Source organism: Hippocampus comes, unplaced genomic scaffold (genome assembly GCF_001891065.2).
Source record: "Hippocampus comes isolate QL1 unplaced genomic scaffold, H_comes_QL1_v1.1 scaffold59, whole genome shotgun sequence".
NCBI classification, from domain to species: domain Eukaryota; kingdom Metazoa; phylum Chordata; class Actinopteri; order Syngnathiformes; family Syngnathidae; genus Hippocampus; species Hippocampus comes.
In genome coordinates this window covers 2,106,520-2,128,334 of record NW_017805406.1, presented here as the reverse complement: position 1 = coordinate 2,128,334, position 21,815 = coordinate 2,106,520, and the positions used below count along the sequence as shown (strand labels likewise).

The 21,815-nt window shown below is 42.8% G+C and overlaps 1 protein-coding gene across 3 annotated transcripts in view; it reads left to right on the top strand.

Annotated features, from left to right (window-relative positions):
- stk32a (serine/threonine kinase 32A) overlaps positions 1-20,565 on the top strand; it is a 31,520-nt gene extending 10,955 nt beyond the window's left edge. Inside the window, exons 1-11 of one of the 3 annotated variants that reach the window (XM_019873572.1) lie at positions 148-186; positions 1,325-1,476; positions 6,535-6,708; positions 11,374-11,411; positions 11,985-12,074; positions 12,675-12,778; positions 13,811-13,927; positions 14,831-14,956; positions 16,015-16,143; positions 19,743-19,807; positions 20,101-20,565. In XM_019873572.1, the coding sequence (XP_019729131.1) occupies positions 1,358-1,476; positions 6,535-6,708; positions 11,374-11,411; positions 11,985-12,074; positions 12,675-12,778; positions 13,811-13,927; positions 14,831-14,956; positions 16,015-16,143; positions 19,743-19,807; positions 20,101-20,218 (1,080 nt within the window). In that variant the 5' untranslated portion in view covers positions 148-186; positions 1,325-1,357 and the 3' untranslated portion in view covers positions 20,219-20,565. Of the gene's footprint in view, positions 1-147; positions 187-323; positions 404-1,324; positions 1,477-6,534; positions 6,709-11,373; positions 11,412-11,984; positions 12,075-12,674; positions 12,779-13,810; positions 13,928-14,830; positions 14,957-16,014; positions 16,144-19,742; positions 19,808-20,100 lie in introns of those variants that run through there. The other 2 variants (XM_019873571.1, XM_019873570.1) reach the window with 2 other exon arrangements.
- Positions 20,566-21,815: the final 1,250 nt, after the last annotated feature.

Below are 21,815 nucleotides of genomic sequence, written 5' to 3'. Positions count from 1 at the left end.
GCGGTGTGTAACTTTTTTTCCAAAAAAAAAAAAAAAAAAACAGTCACTGGGCAGTTAAAAAAAAAAAAAAACACGTTAAAAACACATTTCATTAAATTAACTCCATTCTGTTTTTTTTTTCTTTTCACAGTCAATTTTGACCATTTCCAGATCCTCAGAGCAATAGGAAAAGGAAGCTTTGGAAAGGTGAGCCTATTTTTTTTGGCATGTTTTATTGACAGCAAACTGACATTTTAACATTCTCAATCAGCAAAAAACAGTCACTGGGCAGTTAAAAAAAAAAAAAAACACGTTAAAAACACATTTCATTAAATTAACTCCATTCTGTTTTTTTTTTCTTTTCACAGTCAATTTTGACCATTTCCAGATCCTCAGAGCAATAGGAAAAGGAAGCTTTGGAAAGGTGAGCCTATTTTTTTTGGCATGTTTTATTGACAGCAAACTGACATTTTAACATTCTCAATCAGCATGCAAGTGTAATAAGAACTTCACCGCTGTCAACAAGTGAAGGAATGGGCTATGGGATTGGGACCAAACAAACAAGACTTAACCACACAAAAAAAAAAAAACAGCCAAAAACTAAAGAAAAAACAAATATTCTTGTGCTGAACGACCAGATCACTTAAAATTTCCTGTAAATTCTGTTCGAAAGGGTATTAAGACTTCAAGGACATTTCAGTGTGGAGGTCAGTCGAGAAAGCACCCCGTTTCGTTGAGACGGTCGCGCCGATAGGAGCAGGATTGTACAGGGTAATTATTCCCATCCGCTTTTTCCAGCATGTGCGATGACTTATAACAATGCGCGTGGAGGCCAACTGTACACAGCATCAACATTCTGTCTGACGGCAGATAAGCAGTCTAATCACGGTAAATGCAAAGCTGCTCAATGGGGGGAGTGATGTGATCAGGGTCTGGCTGATTAACTGCGCCAGCTGCTCCACAAAAGACTCTCTTAGATAACAGATAGCAGTAATCACTAGCTTATTGACGCTTGTAGCACAGACGCACGTCTCGGTGCAGCAGCTATAGTCTCCCCGTCAAAAGACGGTAGGCACCACGATGTGTCATTTCTTGAAAGGCTATCCAATCCAAGTCCAGGTTCCCCTTGAATTTAGTTTGACATCATGAAGCAAGTGTGATGAAGAACAATATCGCAAATCTGCTGTTTCGTCAATACGGTTCACGTTGCTTCGTCAAGGTAACGGTTCAGATCGATCAATCCCGTTGAAGCTCAAGTATCCCATTTTCAATTATCGGAGCGTTTAACGACAACAATGGGAATGATTGAAAGTATTTTGCACTGAAAGAGTTGTGCTCTTCTCAGGTTTGCATCGTGCAGAAGAAGGACACGAAGAAAATGTACGCCATGAAGTACATGAACAAGTTGAAATGCGTGGAGCGGAACGAAGTGAGGAACGTCCTGAAAGAGCTTCAGATCATGCAGAACCTGGAGCATCCTTTCCTCGTCAACATCTGGTAAAGCCAACCACCATTTCCCTGCTTTGGTAGTCGCCTTTTAAGAGGCCTTGAATCCGACTGTTAGGTTTCATATGGATGAACGGACGATTACAATACGTCCACAGAAATATATATTGGAGGAAAACCACTTGTGTGAAAACCACCGAAGTACTCCGTCATTGATTTCCACTTTGACTGCCTTCCCTCAGAACCACAACAAGCAATAAAATGCTTCCCAAAGCATTGTCGCAGCGACACGGTCCATCAGTGCAATGAAATACACACAAAAGAGAAAAAGACAGATTAAAAAGGCCATTCAGTCCCCGGCGTTGTGAGTCATGAACACGCAGCGTCCACAATCGTGCGCATCGTTCGTCCCTTTCAAGTAGCTAAAAGGAAAAATGTAGCTTGCTCGCTCATCTCAGACGTTGAACTTTTTGCTCCCTGTTTGCCTCACTGCGTTTGGGGAATTTAAGGACACGGCCTCAGCCTTCAGATTGCGAATCATCAAGATGAGTCATCGGTAACTTTGAAACAACTTGATCGTCGTAATTTGGAATAGTATTGCGCACCAAGGATCACATCTTGGAGGTGCTTCACATGTGTGGCGTGTTAAGTTTCTGTCTGAAAGGCTTCATTTATTTTTGATAAGCACCTTCTCTGCCGCCCCGCGCTTCAGAGAATCGGGAGGGAAAAACTATCATGGCTGAATAAAAATGAATCATCTCCTCAATCCCTTTCAGTCTGTTTGTATCGAATGGTCACGCTTTTGTTTTTATTTATTGCTGTTTTGGATTGGATCCCTAGGAACGAACGTAGGTAGCCTTTATATTACTCCATAGCGTTCAAAAACACTGCACTCGTCTGGCAGAAAGACTGCCTCGAGAGAAAGGGGGAAAAAAACAGCCATAAACAAGACAGGGCAGAGGGTAGGCAAAAAGAGACGAATGGATATAGGAAAGGACAGCTGAGCATGGAGGAGGCTCCAGACGCGGGCAATGTACTGACTTATCAGACAAACAAGGACAGCGCATGCTTTCTGGCATGCTGCGCCGGACATAGAATGGGGGGGTCGAGTCTGGAAGTGAATGCTTTTGGCAGTGGAAACTTCCCCCCTGGGAGGGGTGGTTTCCTCCGGAGATGTGCATGGGTCAGCGGCTTGCCTGCGCGCCCACTCTATCGGTTGTGTCGAGCTGGCACATGTTTGTCCTGAGTTAAGCGTTCAAGGTTAAAGACTGAGAGATTACTTGCAGGGAAATGAACCGGACCAACCCAGCTATGGTTGCGAAAATGGCTTTTCTGTCCTTTAATGGACTGTGAATATGAAAGATAATCCTTTATTCTACCCCCGCCCTCCCCTCCTCCATCAATCAACCCTGTTTGGTTGATTGTTGGACTACGAAGTGAAATGGTTGTTCCTGTTTTAGGTTAAACTGTGTGTAGTGTACATTTACTGCACAACTGTATCCACCACTATTCATTTCTTACCAAAGTTCACTTTGGCTAATCTCAAAAGATAATTACGAACACTTGGTGTGCATTTGCATTGTACTCTCTTCCAACGTGACTTGGCAACTCTTATTGTGGCAGGCACATTGTTGCCCTTCCAGTCATTATTTATTTATTTATTTATTTATTTTTTTGCATTTTGGTGAACTGGGATCATTTTCTGGCCTTTGTGTGGCAAACAAATGTTTCTTCTTCTTGCTCGGTCAAATCCCGTGATTACTTTTATAAAACTCTCCATTCTGTTTTATCTTCCGAGGCTAACCACGCGAACAACTACATGTTACTGTAAAAAAAAAAAAAAGAAAGTAAAAAAAAAAAATAGCGGCATAACTGCCACAAGACTCAACCCTACAATGAAAAGTAACAGCTTAAATTGCTTCAGGGGGACCCTGTTTTGTACCAGCAAGTCTCTTACAACTGTGCTTCACAGACCAACCCGCTTTGTCATCCTCTATTCATTTTCCTATCCCTCAAAAAGTACCAACAGCGACTTCTTATGAAAGCAACGGCGCATGACAAAAGCATTTCCTCCAGGAATAGACATTATGTAATGCATGAAACAAAGCATTGCAAATTTTACAGAGACTATATCATATGTAAGTATGGGATTTTAATACATCCACCTCAACTGTGGTCACGTCATCGCCTATGCTGATCCCAAAAACCTTTTTAAGCCTTGCCAATTATCGTCGCTAGAACCGTTAAAGTAACACTTTTTTTTTCTTGCACTTCTGCATGCCTCTGTGGATGTGAGCTCTGGCATGAGGTGAGACTGCTGGTAGCCATCGATCAACGGGAGGTGTTAGGGGATAGGACAGAATGACAGCATGGAGCCAACACGTTGTTTTGAGTAGCAAGCCAGCTGTTTCCCATCAGCAAAGGACATTGGTTGTTCAGAAGTGTGTGTGTGTGCGCATGTGTATAGTTGATATATCCATCAGTCGATGATACACCAGGAAATAGAGTCCAACCTTTAAATGACTTAGGATCATCTCAGTCTGAATTGAATTTCTGAAAGTTGGCCTAACGCACTCCGATTGGGAATGTCTCTTGACATGCTCTGGTGGGCCTGAAACCTGAGTATACTTCAGTCCGTGCTCATCATCTATACCTGGAAATCAAATATTAATTACTAAATAGCCTAGGAAATACTGTATTGTCATCTACCCTGCACATATTGCCATGACCGCAAGAACCAGGATAGATCTCATCCGTACAAGTTATCCACTTGTATATATTATGACAAGGCAAGGCAAGTTTATTTGTATCGCACATTTCATGTACAAGATATTAAAACAGAAGTGGTCCAAGAACTGACACTTGTGGCACCCCACATATGATCTTTGTTCACACAGACTCATGACTACTAATTGAAACAAAGTATCTCTTGCAAGTAAGATTAGAACTATTTTAACACAAGTCCCACCCATTGTTTTAGTGCATATATTATGATCAACTGTGTCAAATGCAGCACTGGGATCTAATCATTGTATATCGTGTAATTGAAAAAAAATATGTTTTACAAGTGTTATAGTAAAACTACGAAAGATCTCTTTTGATGACTTTTAGACCTTTTTTCCCCCTTGAAAATGGATTTGGACTTCCAAGATTGCTTTGATTGAAGTTCCAATGATGCTCTGTAGTATGAATGAATTCCTTTTGCATTGACAGTAATGTGTGATAAACTGTCAAGAGCTGTGCAGAATTTCAATTGCATTTGAAAGGGAGGAAAGGAGTCCCTTGTAGGGGCATTATCCTGCGAGCTGCTGCAAGACTTCCATTATCAGAGTGGCCTGCGGTGCCTCTGCTTCACTAAAAGCTCCATGCAGGATGCGCTCCCGCAGGATTGGCTGCCTGGAGGCCACAAAGCGGTCACATTCAAACACATGTGAGAGGAGAGGCACAACGAGACAGACAGAAAAACAGGGACAGCTAGAGGAAGAAAATGTTACCAAAGCTGCCTCGGTACCGGGAAGACATCCAGAAGTACTTGTCCCCATTCTGACAGTTGCTCTGAACAAAAAAGCAACAAGCTGCTAATGGATGTTCAAGAACATCAAGTATTTGTCCTTCCTTTTGTCCACCCCATTATTTTTACCATCTGCTCTATTCACCTATGTAGTGTGGTACGAAATGGTGAGTTTTACCGTCGTCTGAATGAAAAGACAGTTTAAAAAAAAAAAAACACAAAATGGAAGCCGGGAGGACTTTTAAGGAGTCCGTTTATCCAACCTCGATAGCAATTGACCTCACTGGACAACCATTCGCACTCACGTTCAGTCCCTTAGAAAGTTTCGTCTTCACTTGTACCAATCTTCACACAACATGCATGTTTTGGGGGCAGGAAGCTGAAGTAAGTGGAGAAACCCCACACACAAACCTCCAATCTACGCACAGCTAGCTTGAGCCAAGATTCCAAACAGAACTGATGATTCACCGTGTCGCTTCGATTTTATAGCGGAAGTAATAAAGGGGGAAAGTACCTCATTTTATATTTGACACAATTGAATAGCTGCTTAAGGGAGAGCGTCACTGTGCCAATCAAGCAAGCAAATGTGCCCGCAAAAGGTATGTGACAGCTCTGGCTCACCTTGACTAACAAAAGGTATTTATTCTCTACTCATGAGTGTCTGTGAAAAGCAGAGGTGGAAAGAGTGAGATGGAGAGAGATAATTAGGCTATCAGAATGATTAATGTGGTGGAACATCATGTGTAGGCTCACAATGCTGACTACGACCTCAGCAGTTTTGCTCGATGCCTCGCATATAAAGTTTGGGATTTTGCATTTTTGAATTTATCCGCACATGAGTGACACAATGAAATGCTGAATACATTTTTTTTTGTTTGTTTGCCATTCACATGTTGTGTCATCAACATTTTTTATGTGGCTAAAAATTCCTACTTCGATCGACGCAAATGAATATTCTCCCGGTCGGAAATCATAACGTCACTCTAATTCTAACGCTGAAAAGTGCAAAGGCGTCGTACGTATCCTCTTTCCAACCTTGGCGGATATTCTTTCTGCCCTGTGAGGCCAATCAGATGTGAAGTGATCTCAGCATTATCTGAGCCCGAACAAAACAATTTGGAGTCAGCTCAATAAACCGCAGCCCGTGCAGCAGAATCACCTTTAGATCCCAGGGTGTGAGAAAAAAAAATTCAAAAACAAAAACAGGACTTGGCAGTCTAAGTGTGCGGTTATGTCTGAATGAGGCCGAATGTTTCTCGTTTATCTTTTAGAAGGGAAAGAGCAGTTTGGCCTCAGTGAGAAGCTTGAATGGCAATCATTGCAACAGCAAAGCAGTGAGCTGCATGCTGATTTGGACTTCCTCCCTCTCTGCTTAGCGTTCCGCCAGTGATGGATAACAACATGTCGCATTATTACCCCGACATTGCCTTCCGCACAAATAAGAGCAATTGAGGAACACAATGCTGCAAATACAATGAAGCGAAGATTGAATTTCCCATCCAGAAGAAATTAGGTGTGCGTGTTTTGTGTATTGTGTGATTGTATAATGTCACTGCTCACTCATGCTCACCCGTGCCCCATCTTCCACTACGCTGCAGGTATTCCTTCCAGGATGAGGAGGACATGTTTATGGTGGTGGATTTGCTCCTCGGAGGAGACCTGCGCTATCATCTGCAGCAGAACGTCCATTTTTCCGAGAGCACCGTCAAGCTGTACATCTGCGAATTGGCTTTGGCCCTGGGATACCTGCGCTCCAAGCACATTATACACAGGTTTGAATGGCTCCTCCTTTTTCCCCGCTTTCAATTTGAAAACGAGAATAATTTATTCGTATGACATTGGAATGGTCTTCCGCTTGTGCGGACGTAGTTCTGACCCTTTTTTGCCGACATGCTAAGATACCCCGCGTCGCTGGTGTCATGTCGAACCAGCCAAAACTTGTCTTAAGAAGCACACAAATGTAAACAAGAAAAAGATTTGAAATAGATGAGATACTTCAATGACATTTCCAATGATAGTAAAAAAGGGGGATGAAACAAATGATTACATTAAATGGCATTTAGGGTGACATAGGAAAGCAGGCCGCGTGTCCCTGTCGTGGTTCTGGTTTCACAGTACCATATATAAATAATAATTAAAAAATGGACATTTTACATCGTTAATAATGATGTGGAAAATATCAGAGGAAAATGTATTCATCATTTTGTGCTAATCAGGCGTCGACCAGCATGACAGAATGCAAAGTGTTTGACCTTACAGGTTCCACTGCATTTCCCCCTAGGCTCTCCACTTCTATTTCATTTAGTCGTAAAAAGACCGCTAAGTCAATGTGCAGAAAGAGCTTGACGCAAAGGTCCCACCGGAAACGACCGTTATCCCCAGGCTGCAGACTGCGGCTACTATAAAATGTGCAAGATAAAGGCTTATTTAATTTGTAAACTGCAGGTTAAGTGCTTTTTAAGCAGGGCGAGCCGCTGGCCAACTCTACCGGGGGGACAAAAAGTCCTCAAAATCCTCAACTAAGTGAGACTACTCTCAGGACGATTAATCCGCTTTTTTATAGTTATTTAATCTGGCAACCAAACTCCCCCACCCCTCTCTTGATGTGGAAAATATCAGAGGAAAATGTATTCATCATTTTGTGCTAATCAGGCGTCGACCAGCATGACAGAATGCAAAGTGTTTGACCTTACAGGTTCCACTGCATTTCCCCCTAGGCTCTCCACTTCTATTTCATTTAGTCGTAAAAAGACCGCTAAGTCAATGTGCAGAAAGAGCTTGACGCAAAGGTCCCACCGGAAACGACCGTTATCCCCAGGCTGCAGACTGCGGCTACTATAAAATGTGCAAGATAAAGGCTTATTTAATTTGTAAACTGCAGGTTAAGTGCTTTTTAAGCAGGGCGAGCCGCTGGCCAACTCTACCGGGGGGACAAAAAGTCCTCAAAATCCTCAACTAAGTGAGACTACTCTCAGGACGATTAATCCGCTTTTTTATAGTTATTTAATCTGGCAACCAAAACTCCCCCACCCCTCTCTAAAAAAAAAAAAAAACAACCCAAAACACATTTTCTGTTGTTGAATTTATCTCTTAAGATAAGGTACAGGTGTACAGGCTAATAGGCGACGCTGTCCCTCTTTGACCAAGTAATTGTACATTTTATGACTTTTATTTCCTTTTCCGGTCAGCCTAAATTTTCCGGGTTACTTTAACCAAACTGAAATGACCTCCCAACCATCCAAGGTGGCTCACTTGCGGCATTCTCCTCCCTGACATTTCGTGCTCCACAAAACCTCAGTGTGAGCACACAAAGATCCTCGCCGTCCTGTGAGCAGGCATATTATATTTTTAGCCTGGAAAGCTTCAATCAAACACGCAAGATTGTTCCAGTGTACGAGAAGTAACATCCGCTACTCGGGAAGAAGCAAAAAAAAAATAATCCTGTCTTTCCATCATGATGACTAACGGCAAAAACAGTCACGGAGAACAGAAATCAAGGACGTCCGCTAATGAGTCGCAAGATTGCACGACCTCATCCGTGCTCACCAGCCAGAGTGGGAAGACAAATAAAAACCAAAGGGAGTATTAAGTTGCAAATGCATTCAGCCCATTGAGTGAAATTGAAATGTAACTATATAATGAAGTGATCTTTTCTATTTTCATGCCGCAGAGGACAGACTGGCCAGCTGACAGAATCAACGTCACTTCAATCTGCATTCATTAGTTTTCGATGAGATGAGACGCTCATCTCATTTCTATGGAAATTGAGTGAAGAATTACGCACAGATGTGACCACTCTGACTTGGTAGCACTTGCTAGAATGAATGCTAGAATGTTTTTTGGGGGGCCATCTTTGGTGATTTAATTGATTATAAAAATCACTACGGTGTACCTGAATAACAAAGGTCGAGAGATTTTCAGGAAGTCATTGTACACGCTGAGCTGGATCTAAGTGTTGTGTTTTGTTGCCCGTTAAAGATATTGCAGAAAGTGAGGCTTTAGAAGATTTAAGAACGCAAGTTCTCATTTCTTTGCTTTGCGAGAGTAAGATTTGTATTGTTCTCCGTGGCGGACGAGATAGGCTACGCTTGTGTTTGAAATAATTCATTTTGCATGTCAAGCTGTACAAGTGGCATCTAGTTTATCATTGGTGTGATGAGAATTTAAACGCATTGCTTTTGCGGAACCTCAGAGTCATTTTTATTCTGGCTTTTGTGGCATCCTCAAGTAAAGTACACCATATACATTTGAGCGTGTTAATTTTTCATTTGAGCGAAGATGAAAAAGGGAAAAGCCCGAAAGGGAGGACGGGGGAAAATTATACGCTCATGTTTCATAAATACAGATTAAGGTGCAAGCTGGTGCCAGCTCCTTGAATGTAGCGCCCAAATAAACAGACATGAGGCCTGTTGAAAACCTCCCTCGGAGCACGACAGGTCAAAGAATGTTTACCAGACGTCGTTAATTGCCGAAAACTGCCTTGTCTGTCGCATCAACGGGCAGATGACATGAAAAACGAACAAGGCCGAGGATTGAGGATCGCTCTGAGTTACTCGTAGGACTGACATCTTACGTAATTGGGATGTGCATTTTGGCCTTCGTTTTATTTTTGTACCCCATTAGTGTTCTCCAAAGTCTCCAAACTTGTCAACCCTGACATCATCCAGCAGCTGCACTCAGCTCTCGTTAATGAATAAGGAATGAATATCTCCCAGTCACACATACACTCAGAATGTATCAGGGCTTGTTTACCTTTAACCAAAAGAAGAAACGGGGGCGGTATGAGTCACAACGCAGTAAGCTTGATTGGAAGTTTCAAAAACTGTTTTTGCCACGCCTACATGATTGATGGCTCATTAGAATTGTTTTGCGATTGGATGCTTCCTCTCACTTCTTATGACGTTGTACGCTTGTGTGTGACCCACGTACTTTCCCAGCCTCGGTTCTCAGGTACGTAGACCAGCTCCAGTATCAGCTCAGGATCTTATGACCAGGTCCAGGTTTCAGTTACCCCTCTGCCTCTTGATGGCAGGCTGTAATGAGGCCATCAGATCCTGCTAATAGCTTGTAGGGGCAGTCAAGTGAGAGAAAAGACGCTCGGATCAGCTTGCACGCCAAGTAAACCGCGCACGTCTTTGCACTGTACTCAAAGAGGACACGTTTTAACCTCCAATTGATCCTTTGTATTTTACCAATCGATCAAATAGAATGCCTCTCTGCGCCAACTTTTTAAGCAAAAGTTTTGGAACAGCTCAGGTGAAGCAGCGATTGTCAACCGGTGGTCAATAATTACATTGAATGCTCATCCGACGTTGGGCTTTGATTGTTTCATATTGAATTTGGGTGCTGTGATAATGAACACCCATGTGCAATAAGTCTAATCAATAACAATGACTTCCTTACAGCTTCAAATCTAATTCGCAGTTTTTTTTTAATCATGCCATGTTTGGGTCACTCCTTGACAATGTCACCCTGGCCTCCTTCAATGACGGAAAAAGGGCTTCTTTTTCCTCCCCACATCCACTCTGAGTCAGAGTCTCCGTCTCTCTTTGTCACTTCCCTCCCGCCAGCCTCTGAGGCAAATGTCAGCTAATTAAGGCTTACATGAACGACCTTTCTCACCCTCCCACCTGTGCACACGCAGCACTTGATCTGCCAGGGCATCCGTGAGCTCAGCACCGCGCTCCCAACGTCAGCCACAGGGACACAAGCACACCCACAGGGCCACAAGCACAAAGCCCGAATCGGCGTGGCCTTTGATATGCTAAATACCATGAGCTTCCTGGAGGGCATCTGACTGTAATGAGGGGAAACACAATGAGGAGGCTTCCATAAAAGTGATCTTTAACACTCACATGAGCATGTCAATGTCAGCATCTCTGCTAATATAAACACAGTCGCAAGCTCAAGTGGATGCATCCAGTCATCCGGGTATCGTTTACCCCTTTATTGCAATGAACCCCATTTAATTCGGGGATATGTTCCAGGCCCACCCGCAAGATCGAGGCTTGGCCGAATGTGAGCAAAGAGACACAAGCAATCTTGTTTGTTCCACAGAACATACCATTGAGTCCTGTCCATTAATAATTACTTCCACCATGTTTGAAACCTGATGTGGTATGCTTTGGATTGTGAGCCCTTCCTTTCCAACTCCCTACTTTCCACAAAAGGTACAAAAGGTACCCAAATAACTTGTGATTATTAAAATATAACATATATAATATCGTCTCAAGATACTGACTATAAATGTTGTCATTGCGGTCTTGTTTTGCAAATCAAATCTCTGAATGTCCTCTAATAACAATGTGGCATTTTACACGTTAGAAAATGTGGACAGAAATGAGATGCAAATTCCATCTCGGCCTGATTTTAGGCAACCATAAGTGGGGGAAAAAAAAACTCACAATCTAATCCTGATGTTGTGTTTCTCACTTCAGAGACATCAAGCCTGACAACATACTCCTGGATGAACACGGTGAGCTCCTTTTTTACAGCCAAATCATGTCATCTATCCATCATAGCGGTACAAATATGCCCGGTCTCACGAGAATTCATTTAGGGATTGATGGATGTCTATATTGTTTTTGTGGCAATGCACAAATTCGTCATCTCTTTGTCAACGGTGAGCTCAAATGAGGCGATTATCTGGAACAGTATGGCATCTTTGTTAATCACAGTTTGAGTGATTTAACATGATAAAGTATGACGGACAGAGACACTCAAAGTTCCTATATTGTCCGATGAAGTGCACAAATCCATACTGGGACCATTAGCAAATTCCTTCAATTATATAAATATATCCATATATAGTAGGTGTTGTGCACTGTAGTTCTTATTAGTAATGGGCATGAGCATTAGTAGGGAAGAGAGAGAATATTAAAATGGAATAAATACCCCAGAGGATCAAACCTCACGACAGTTGTTGTGGTAATCCTCGTACGCTACATGAGATAATCTGATAAAACACGGTTCAGACATACAGGTTGGTCCAGGTTCTGGCCTGACAATGGTGACAATTACCGGTTCATAAAACCTCTTGGTTCAACAGGTCACGTCCATCTAACTGACTTCAACATTGCAGCCATTGTGAAAGATGACCTCAAGGCAACATCCATTGCAGGGACCAAACCATACATGGGTAAGAAAATAATACACGAGTACAGTTGAACCCTGGGGATATGTACCAGACCCACCCATAGAGAGGCCATTAAAAAAAAATCTTTCAAAGTAGTTTTAACCCCATTTTAACCCTTTCAGGGACAACGGAAAGTTTATCAGGTTATCAGGTTCCCGGGTGCACGAAAGGGTTGAACACATTTAAATGCATCAAAACTGACTTCAACATATTTATACGCATTTTACAATCTATCTTCTGTGCTTTTTCTCACTCACATACAATATCACAGGCAAGAAAAAAAAATAAAAATATTCTTGCTCACACAGTCCTCCGTATAAGGGGACACGCCCGTATAAAAATTTTACAAAACTGACACCTAAAAAAAAAAAAAAAAAGAATTAAACATTGTGCATTTCAACAACAGCATGTTCTACCAATGCCCGTCTGCTAACTTACCATTTGATGGGAAACGCCATTGATGTGGTACAACTGTTTGTGTCAAAGGATTGAAGCGAAGTTGCTTGTTCCACATGTCTTGAACTGGAACCGAATGCCACCAAAGTGCCTGCTTTCTCTGAATACTCAATATTTGATATCATAGTCATTTTTTTATCATTGCAGCCCCGGAGCTATTTCAGATCTTTGAAGGCTCCCATCCCGGTTACTCCTTCTCGGTGGATTGGTGGTCATTGGGCATCACGGCGTACGAGCTGCTCAGAGGGCAGGTAACAAACAAACCGTTGTTATCGGCTTGGACCTGCATCGGTTATTATCCCACAAAGCAATAAATATGGAAGACCTTGGGAGTGAGCCAGGCCAGTCGCCAGTTCTCATAAAAGAGAAGGGGATAAAGCTGTAATTGAATTTTACATTTAGGCTGACCTTACTGGTGAATACGCTTGAAGATTTTAGTCACGCCGTGAGACAGATGGCTGTGGGAGCGTATGGAAATATATTCGAGATGATTTTTGAGAGCCATGTAATTGAAATTGATTTTCTCAAATGGGGTTTAGGTTTTCCCTTTTGCTGGGCTCATCTGCAGGACTCAAATTAAAAATGTCATGGAAATAAACACGGCGCGGAATCTTTTCACTCAATCTTCCAGGCTGCGGGTTCCGAATAAACACCCTGAGTCTTCCTCGTGGGTGATAAAGGGCGGGGCATTGGTTTGACGTTAATTGCTAAACGTTTCAAGGCGTGTGAGAACGTTGCCATTTTCCAACTGAGTCAAATTCAATTTTAAATTCGTTTACGATTGATTTTTTTTCAGTCCCAACACTTACTACGTTATGCAATATATTTTGAAAAATGTGCTTAAGAGTGTCAGTCATCCATCCAAGATAAATTGGATTTTTTGGGAGTGAAACTTGCAGCCAGCAAAGCAGTGACAAGAAACATCTACTCATCGAAATAACTGCATTTGTTTGTCGGGCATATTTAAAAAAATGTTGGGTTCTTGGACAAGAAAGGAAAACTCGTGGGAACATTAGAGGGGTGTGGAAGAGGAAACGCAGAAAAAAACGTAATTAAAAAGCCATCTCTTTCTTGGTGTTTGGAAAACAGTCGGTTGGTTCCTTTATGCGGTCTCATTTGTCCTCATGGAAGCAGAAAATGAACAGAACTAATGGGAAAGCATGAGGCGAAAAAAAACCAGAAAGGGATTGCTTTTAAGACACCCACTTTGTCAAAGAAACTCCTGCGGACAGTTGAACACAAGCGTTTGTAAGATTGTCTCCCGTCTCCTCGCCGGCTTTCAGAGGCCGTACGTGATGAGGTCCAGCACCCCGACCAATGAAATCCTTCACACCTTCCACAAGGTCCACCTCAGCTTCCCATCAGCGTGGTCCTCAGAGATGAAGTCACTTCTAAGAAAGGTAGACTAAAATATCAGCCTCACGTCTCCTCACCAAGAATGATTTTATTTCTCTTCACTAGTCACCCACTTAATCGTGGTTCACTATTCACAAATTCAGCTGTACGGTTCTCTGTTTTCAGTAACGCCGTCACTCTGGACACGGTGTTGGTAGATGAGGGTAGGTGGGCGGATCAGATAGAGGGAGGGCTACACCGCTGTGGGGATGACCACAGTTGACTTCCATACTGGCCAATCAAAGCGGCGCCTTTCATTCCCTTTTAATTCCGGCGTTCTAGTCGTGTGCTACGTACAGTAGAGTCTCGACAGGGCGTAAACGTAGCTACGCTGTGAAGTGATCACTTGCGCACAAAGTCCTGACAATGAAGCGCCTGGAGTCCATTCCTCTTGTTTCGATTAAGCTCCTCGCAAGTGCTCATCAGCTGTTCCACTTGGCCGTGTGTGTGTATACGGGCTTATATTCTTGGCAGCCGTCCGCTGCAGTCTAACTGTTGCATTTCTCCGTGCGACGACTTCACGCACCTCATCGGCATTCCGGCTGTGTACAAGAGTGTGTGTGAGAGTGAAAATGTGTGCGCGTGCGTGAGGCTGACATAAAGACAACGTGAGGGGGAAAATTCCATGCGCAACATATTTTATCATTATCCTTCAAACTACAGGACCTGCAGAACCCTGCTCGGTTCTATATGGAAGCTGTTGTCTTTGACTCTTCTTTGGCCACTCTCACCGTCATTTGTTATCATCCTCTACCCTAAAATTCCCTCTACCATCAACCCTCCCTCGCCGCACTATCTTGCAGCTAAATCCTCATTCTCAGACCGCTCATGTCTCAGTGGTACCGTGCGTTTCCCGGCATTTTATTATTTTTTTAAAAATCTAAATGGAAAATTTTTTTCCCCTTCAGTTGCTGTGCATAGACGTCCACAAGCGCATTTCCTGTCTGGCAGAGCTGCAGGATCTGGACTACATGTCAAACGTCAGCTGGGACACCGTGCTCAGCAAACAGACCCCTCCGGGTTTTATTCCCAATGTGAGCATAACAATTCAACTGACATGGCATGCTACTTGAACACAAAATGCCCAATCTGGGCATGACAGAGCATTTCGGACTCTGTCCTGACAGTCTTTTGTTGCACATTAGAGATATGACACTTTCTTCCATATGCCATTGCTACATAAATCACGTTTGTAGTCAGTGGCTAAAAGGAACATAAAATACAACCATAAATCCTGTGATCTCGACAACACTATTTTCTTTTCAGCGGCAAGCGAAGATTTAATGGAGACCATGTACTGGTTGCTCTGTCTGCCCACACTACTTCCTGATGATGGTCTCACAATGTGATGACACACTAACAGAGTATAAATCAATTACAAGATAACTGCAGAATACTGTTTGAAACCGAGCCAAACAATCAGAATACAGTAATCCCTCGTTTATCGTGGGGGTTACGTTCCAAAAAGAACCAGTGATAGGTGAAATCCGTGAAGTAGTGAGCTTTATTTTTTACAGTTATTATACAATACTGAACAATGTATACAATGAAACCGAAGACCAAAACCTGTTTTCAGGCCCAAGTACAAAAAAAGCAAATGTTTTCAACAAATAACTATCATAGTTTTTGGAAATACTGCACTGTAAAATAATATTTTTCATAGTCAGTATGAGTTTGGACTGTTCACGTCGGTCAGTGCCTTAGCCAATCAGGATGCAGAACGCAATTCACTGTTTAAAAGCATTACAAAAAACTGTACTAAAAAAAATCCGTGAAACAGCGAAGCCGCGGAAAGTGAACCGCGTTAGAGTGAGGGATCACTGTACTGCATGTGTCCGGTTGTTGGAAAAATACTGTGCCAGACGTTGCTGTACCATTGCAATCCTGTAGGTGGCAGCAATGGTGCCAACTTGCACGACCTGCTTTACTCAGCCCCAATGCAAGTAGATTTTAACAGCAAAAAAAGGTGTAGATGGGAGGGAAATTGTTAATCAGCGCAACATGATTTAACATTTAAGTTTATTTCATTTGACATGGCGTCACTCGTTCATGCTCATCTTTCCTGATGAACCGCTGATGCGACTTTTGGCAGAAACGGCGACTAAACTGTGATCCGACATTTGAGCTGGAGGAGATGATCCTGGAGTCCAAACCTCTTCACAAAAAGAAAAAAAGGCTGGCGAGAAAGACCAGGGACCACGGCTCTGATGGGTCACCTCAGGTAACATCAAATAATACGAACGAGCAAACAGTCACGTGGGATACCCCTAAGCGTGCACACTTCATAGTGAGTGCCTTGCAAAAGAAGAATGTCAACGACACGTTTAAGGACTCCCCTCACCATCACAACAAATGGGCGGGCCTGCCCGCTGCCTGACTTTGCAAGGCAGATTACGTGGTCCTCGTGCACGTTCCATTTCAATTTTCTTTCACGCACATAAATCAGTTGTCCTCCTTTGGGTGTTTATACAAAACAGAGGCAAGAACAGAAAGGTTAATTTGATCGGCCAGTCAAGTGCGACGTGGCTGGAGCACTCGCACTTCTGCACACTGAGCGAAGGAAATGAAAGTGGCAACGTGAGTGATTTAAGGTTTCATCTAATGCGGTGTGTTGATTCATGGTGCGTTAGCCAATGTTACTGTATAGGGCCACATTGATTTTTTTTTTTTTTTGGGTCTCACATGTCAGCAGCTAAAGTGCTTGAAAAGCGTAGGGAGAAGGAAGATACAGTTCTTTTGCAACATGCTGAGTGTAGTTTTAGTGAGCGGACAAAGTCTTATTTAGTTCAAATGCAAGCGCAATATGGATCATACTTGCTTTATTGTCTACAGTAACTTAAAAGTGAAGTGCATCCACTGGGCTTTGCTGTGTTATTGCTACATTTAACTCACAAACTGAAGATGTGGGATAAGTCTTTCATCCCCAATTGAATATGAAAATATATACAACAGGAATACAAAATTCTAACTCAAGCCTCATTATTCAAATGGGAATTGGGTTTATCTTGGATGAATAAACACGTACTCAGATGAACCCAAAATCGACTTTTTGCATCTTTTCTGGTCTCCGCTGCAGGATGTGACCATGAAGTCGAAATGCCATTACATGCATAAGACCACGAGTTCATGGTGTGGCAGCTGAACTAAGTTAATATTAATTGGATGTAATATTTTAATAAGTAAAGTCGAACCTGACCTGCCAAGGTACAACATGACCTGCCACCAAAAGGCGAAATCCAAAAGTCACAAAAATGAATTGAAATGTCTCCCATGATTTCATGTATGCACATACGTGGCAAACTCTCCTGTAAAACAATGAACGATGAGCACCGAGTGCACAGATATCCGGTGGCAATTTGACCCCTAAGTTGACCTCAAACATGTTGAATTGGAAATGCACCCGTACAATGCTTTTAACTTATGCTGCGGGGCCGCTTGTGATGGATGCATGTAAGTTAGAAAGCTATAAAAAAAAAAGTCCAAGCAAAGTGAGGAGTGTGTGTGTGTGTGCGTGTGTGTGTGTGTGTGTGTGTAAAGAATAGACATTGAGCATGATAACTGGAGCGTAACAGATCAATATTGAATGAAGAATTTGAGCTGGTCTCAGGCACATCTCCACTTGCTCCCTTCTCTGTACCCCGGGAGCATCTCTGTATTCTTTTTGCATATTTATATTTCCTCTCTCCACTCTTGTGCCGAGACTTTTTCCGCAATGCTGTCTACATGTCACTGTCACTCCCCTTCACCGTACGTGACCTCTTTTTCATCCACCGCCCCCCACATCCCCTCCACCTCTTACCGCGCTTTTTGCTCTTTTAGCTCCGCCTGCCCACCTAATACCAACCTCATAATGTAGCCCCGAATTAACTCGATTGAAACTCTTTGAGATATTGCAGACATTTTGACTCATTTGCCACACTCGCACGTATTCCCGTCGTCTGAAGCGTGAAATGAGAAAACAGAACTTACCGACAATTATTTGAAGCTGGGCGGCACGGTGGGTGACTGGTTAGCACGTGGGCCTCACAGTGCAGGGGTGCAGGGTTCGATTCCGGCTCTGGGCTTCCTGTGTGGAGTTTGTACCGTATATTCTCCCCGTGCCTGCGTGGGTTTTCTCCGGGTACTCCGGTTTCCTCCTGCATTCCAAAAACAGGCATGGCAATTTTATGGAACACTCTAAATTGTCCCTCGGTGTGTTTGTGAGCGTGACTGGTTGTTCGTCAATATGTGCCCCGCGATTGGCTGGCAACCAATTCAGGGTGTCCCCCGCCTACTGCCCGATGACAGTTTAGGATAGGCTCCAGCATGCCCGCGACCTTCGTGAAGATAAGATTTTTAACCCCCACCAATGATGAATGACTTTTTAGCTTGAGCAATGCAGTTAAACCGCCAGGTGTGGCGCTCTCAAGTCATTTAGATTTGTTGATGAATCACTGTAATACTACCACCTTCCTAATCGGACTATTGAGAATACAGGATGCATGTCGGATATTTGTTAAACCTCCCCTGGACTCTTGTGCTCTTGCCGCTGAGTTTTCCGACTCGCCCGAAGCTTGTTAAATAAGCACACTTGCTATTTGACAAGGAGGGCGGTAGAGTACTTTCACTTGTTTCCTTGTGGTCCACTGAGAAACGCTGCTGGCAGTGTTTCTCTGTGGCTTGAATTTTACAGAAACACCTTCCTGCTTCCTGGTAACAAAACAATCAACTAATCACTCTGATTTGGAAGAGTTTGAAGTTATTCTCTGAAATGACAAAGGGAACGCATAGTTGGGTGTTCCCGCTTACCGGTCGTGTCAAGCTTGTGATTATTTTATTTTATTTTTTTTTCCCCCCCCGAGTTGAAGATAGCGATGCTGGCGTCTGGTTAACAATAGTGCAAATTCATCTGCTTCTAAGCCCCCAGATATTTAAACCTGAACCTGAAATATTCAGGTTCTGTTTGTTTGTCTCACTTGTCCCCGAAAGAATTCCCCTTTTATTTTCCACTGGCTCTGATCATTTTCCAACTGTGATGGTACCTGCCCAAGGCCTCTCTGCTTGGTTCTGACTGACAGCAATGAGCAGGTCAGTCAGGCACTTCTCTGTCCATAATGACACCCCGCAGCTCAGGGTTCAATCATTTTCTCAAGGGGGCGTCCAGGTCGAAGTGCACTCCAGAGACAAAGGATATGCACATCCTAATCAATTAATTAATCGATCATAGATTGAGTAAAGAGGCCAAATCGTGGCATGGTAGAAAATGGATTGATGGATGGATGGATGGAGAATGTATTTCCAATGCTCTGCTTTCCATGCCAGTGGTATCGTTAGTGAATATGAATCATTCTGGAGGATTCATATACAGTATATATATTATTTTTTTTTTTTGCGTTAACATCTTTCGACAGAAAATTGAAACAACAATGCATTTTCCGGTTATGAATCAGCATGGCAGTTTGTGGAAAAAGGATGGCAGAAACAGAGCCTTGAGCTACAGTATACATCACAAGCGTCTTCTAAAAAAATCTGTGAAATTCCGCCAATTTCATCTAAAGGGGGAGAGTGAGTGTGTGCTTTGTAGTACATAAAGGTCTCATAAACAATAGGTTGATTCCCGCTGGATTGTGTTGTGGTCATCTATAACCGTGCTTTCCCAGTTGTGAACTAAAAAGTAGCTAATAATTACAAGAAATGCGTTGATGACTCAAATGCGTCGAGTGGTCATCTATAACCGTGCTTTCCCAGTTGTGAACTAAAAAGTAGCTAAAAATTACAAGAAATGCGTTGATGACTCAAATGCGTCAATTGCTAATGAATATATTTATCTTTTTTTTTCAGAACGGTCAGTTGCAGCAACGGTTGGATAACGTCCAGAGAGACTTTATCATCTTCAACAGGGAAAAGTAAGGCGTCCCACGCATAATTGCATGTTCATTTACAGAAAAAAAATTAGGTAATTGGCGTAGCAAAAAAAAAAAAAAAAAAGAAAAATCCCTTTTCACAAAAGTGAAAAAAATCTTCCTGGTCCAAATGTTGTTTTAAAGGCAACAAATTAAACTAAACCTGCTACTCATCCTCGAGGTAGTCGATCAAATCGATGTGGTCTTGTTGTTATGACTTTATCAGCTTCTGCTAGCCTTGCACTATCATGTCTGCTGAATTCATGAACGTTTCACACGATGTTTGTTTGAACAAGGTCCAAGAAAGCAGCAGTGGATTCGGACTCAACTGAACTGTCCAAATGTAACAAGAACAAAGCAATCGAGGACGGTCAGAACAACAATGTGGAACCTGTCTCGTTTTTATCAGGATAAGGCAACTGGACTGGAGTTCTCCCCCCAATGCAGCCACCTTATCCCTCTTATCTCTCACCGTCGCTAGTAGATCGGCACCGACTTGATAGCGTCCCCGCAAGCGCAATCACGCTGATGTAAGCGGGCCGCTACGTTGCCTCAACTAACATTGCAAAGACTTGACGAGTACCGGGTGAGAAAATTGACTCTTTACGGAGATTGCGGCAGGATTTGTATTTTTTTTTCCTTTTCCTGACCTTGAAGATCTTTGAGTGTATGTAAGGTAAGCGACATGACTGGTCAAATGTGTAAATGTTCCGCTTTTGACCTCACACACACACACACACACACACACACACACACACACACACACACACACACACACACACACACACACATACATACACACACACGCCATTTTTAAATTTGGTAGCAAGAAGAGGATTCATTTTTTTTAATATGCAACCTTGTTAAATGTAGCGCAGGTTGTTCTTAACGGGCATTTTAAAAAACACTGGCTTTTCAACCGCAGTTGTGTCAAGGCACATGCACTCGCTGTGTAAATAACGAGGCACCACAGCAGCTTGACAAAGAAAAAAAGAGGCGTGACAAAGCACAAGGATGAAGGACAAGCAGAATGTTCGGTTATTCCCCGGGAAAGAACAGTTTTATCTTCCGCCGGACTACAGTGCGCAAGCTCCGCCCCATTTGCTAACCCAACAGAAGAAGCGCCCAAAAAGTGATAGGAATGGCATATTTTGGTAACTTTTCCAACTTTTGACAATGGAAACAAAAATGTTTCCAGGACTGAGCCAAATCAAAATCGACTTGCATAAAAGCAGGCATGTTTTCGTTGTGTTTTTATTGATGTCCTGTCTGCTATGTTTGAGGTAGTTTAGATACGTATTTATCCTTCTTAGTCCTTTGTGATCTCTTTGCAGGGTCTACACACTTTCATCTTAAAGGAGCCATATTATGCTTTGTCTTTTTTTTCTTTTATACAGTTCCCAGGTGTCTTAATACATATCTGTGACATTATTTTGTCAAAAAATACCAAGGACAAAGCATTAGAGAATACTTAGCATCCCTGACGAATGTGTGTATCCAGCCAGGCAGCTCTGCTTAGCTTTTTGGCTTTGAGGTCGTGTTTCTGTCAGTAGTTTTGGCAGACTCTGGCAGTTGCTTGAAGGTGGCTCTGGAGCTTTGGCTAGCCTGATCATGTTTTCCATGTGGGAGAATAGAAAGCCAGCCTTACTGCAGAGTTACGTTTGTTTGTATGAATGCCTCAACTGCGCTTATACTGTCTGTGTTTGTCGTAGCGCGTTATTAGCCTTAGACTCGCTAGTGAAGCCGTCACGAGCGTTACAGCTGCACTATTCGGTTCACCGCCGCCGCACAAATAAATTCTCCCGTTTTCTTCTTTACTGCGTGCTTGAGGTGAACAGTCTTGTACAAAAATATCGGAATATACTTTCAAGCTCCGCTTTGCACATGCATCTTCATCCACTGTAGCATTTATTCACAAATTCAGCCGAGAAAAAAGAGGAGGGTTCAACTCAGTCTGAGATGCAGTGAACTCTGTGACCTGTACAAGAAGTTGTCAACATGCTACTTATGT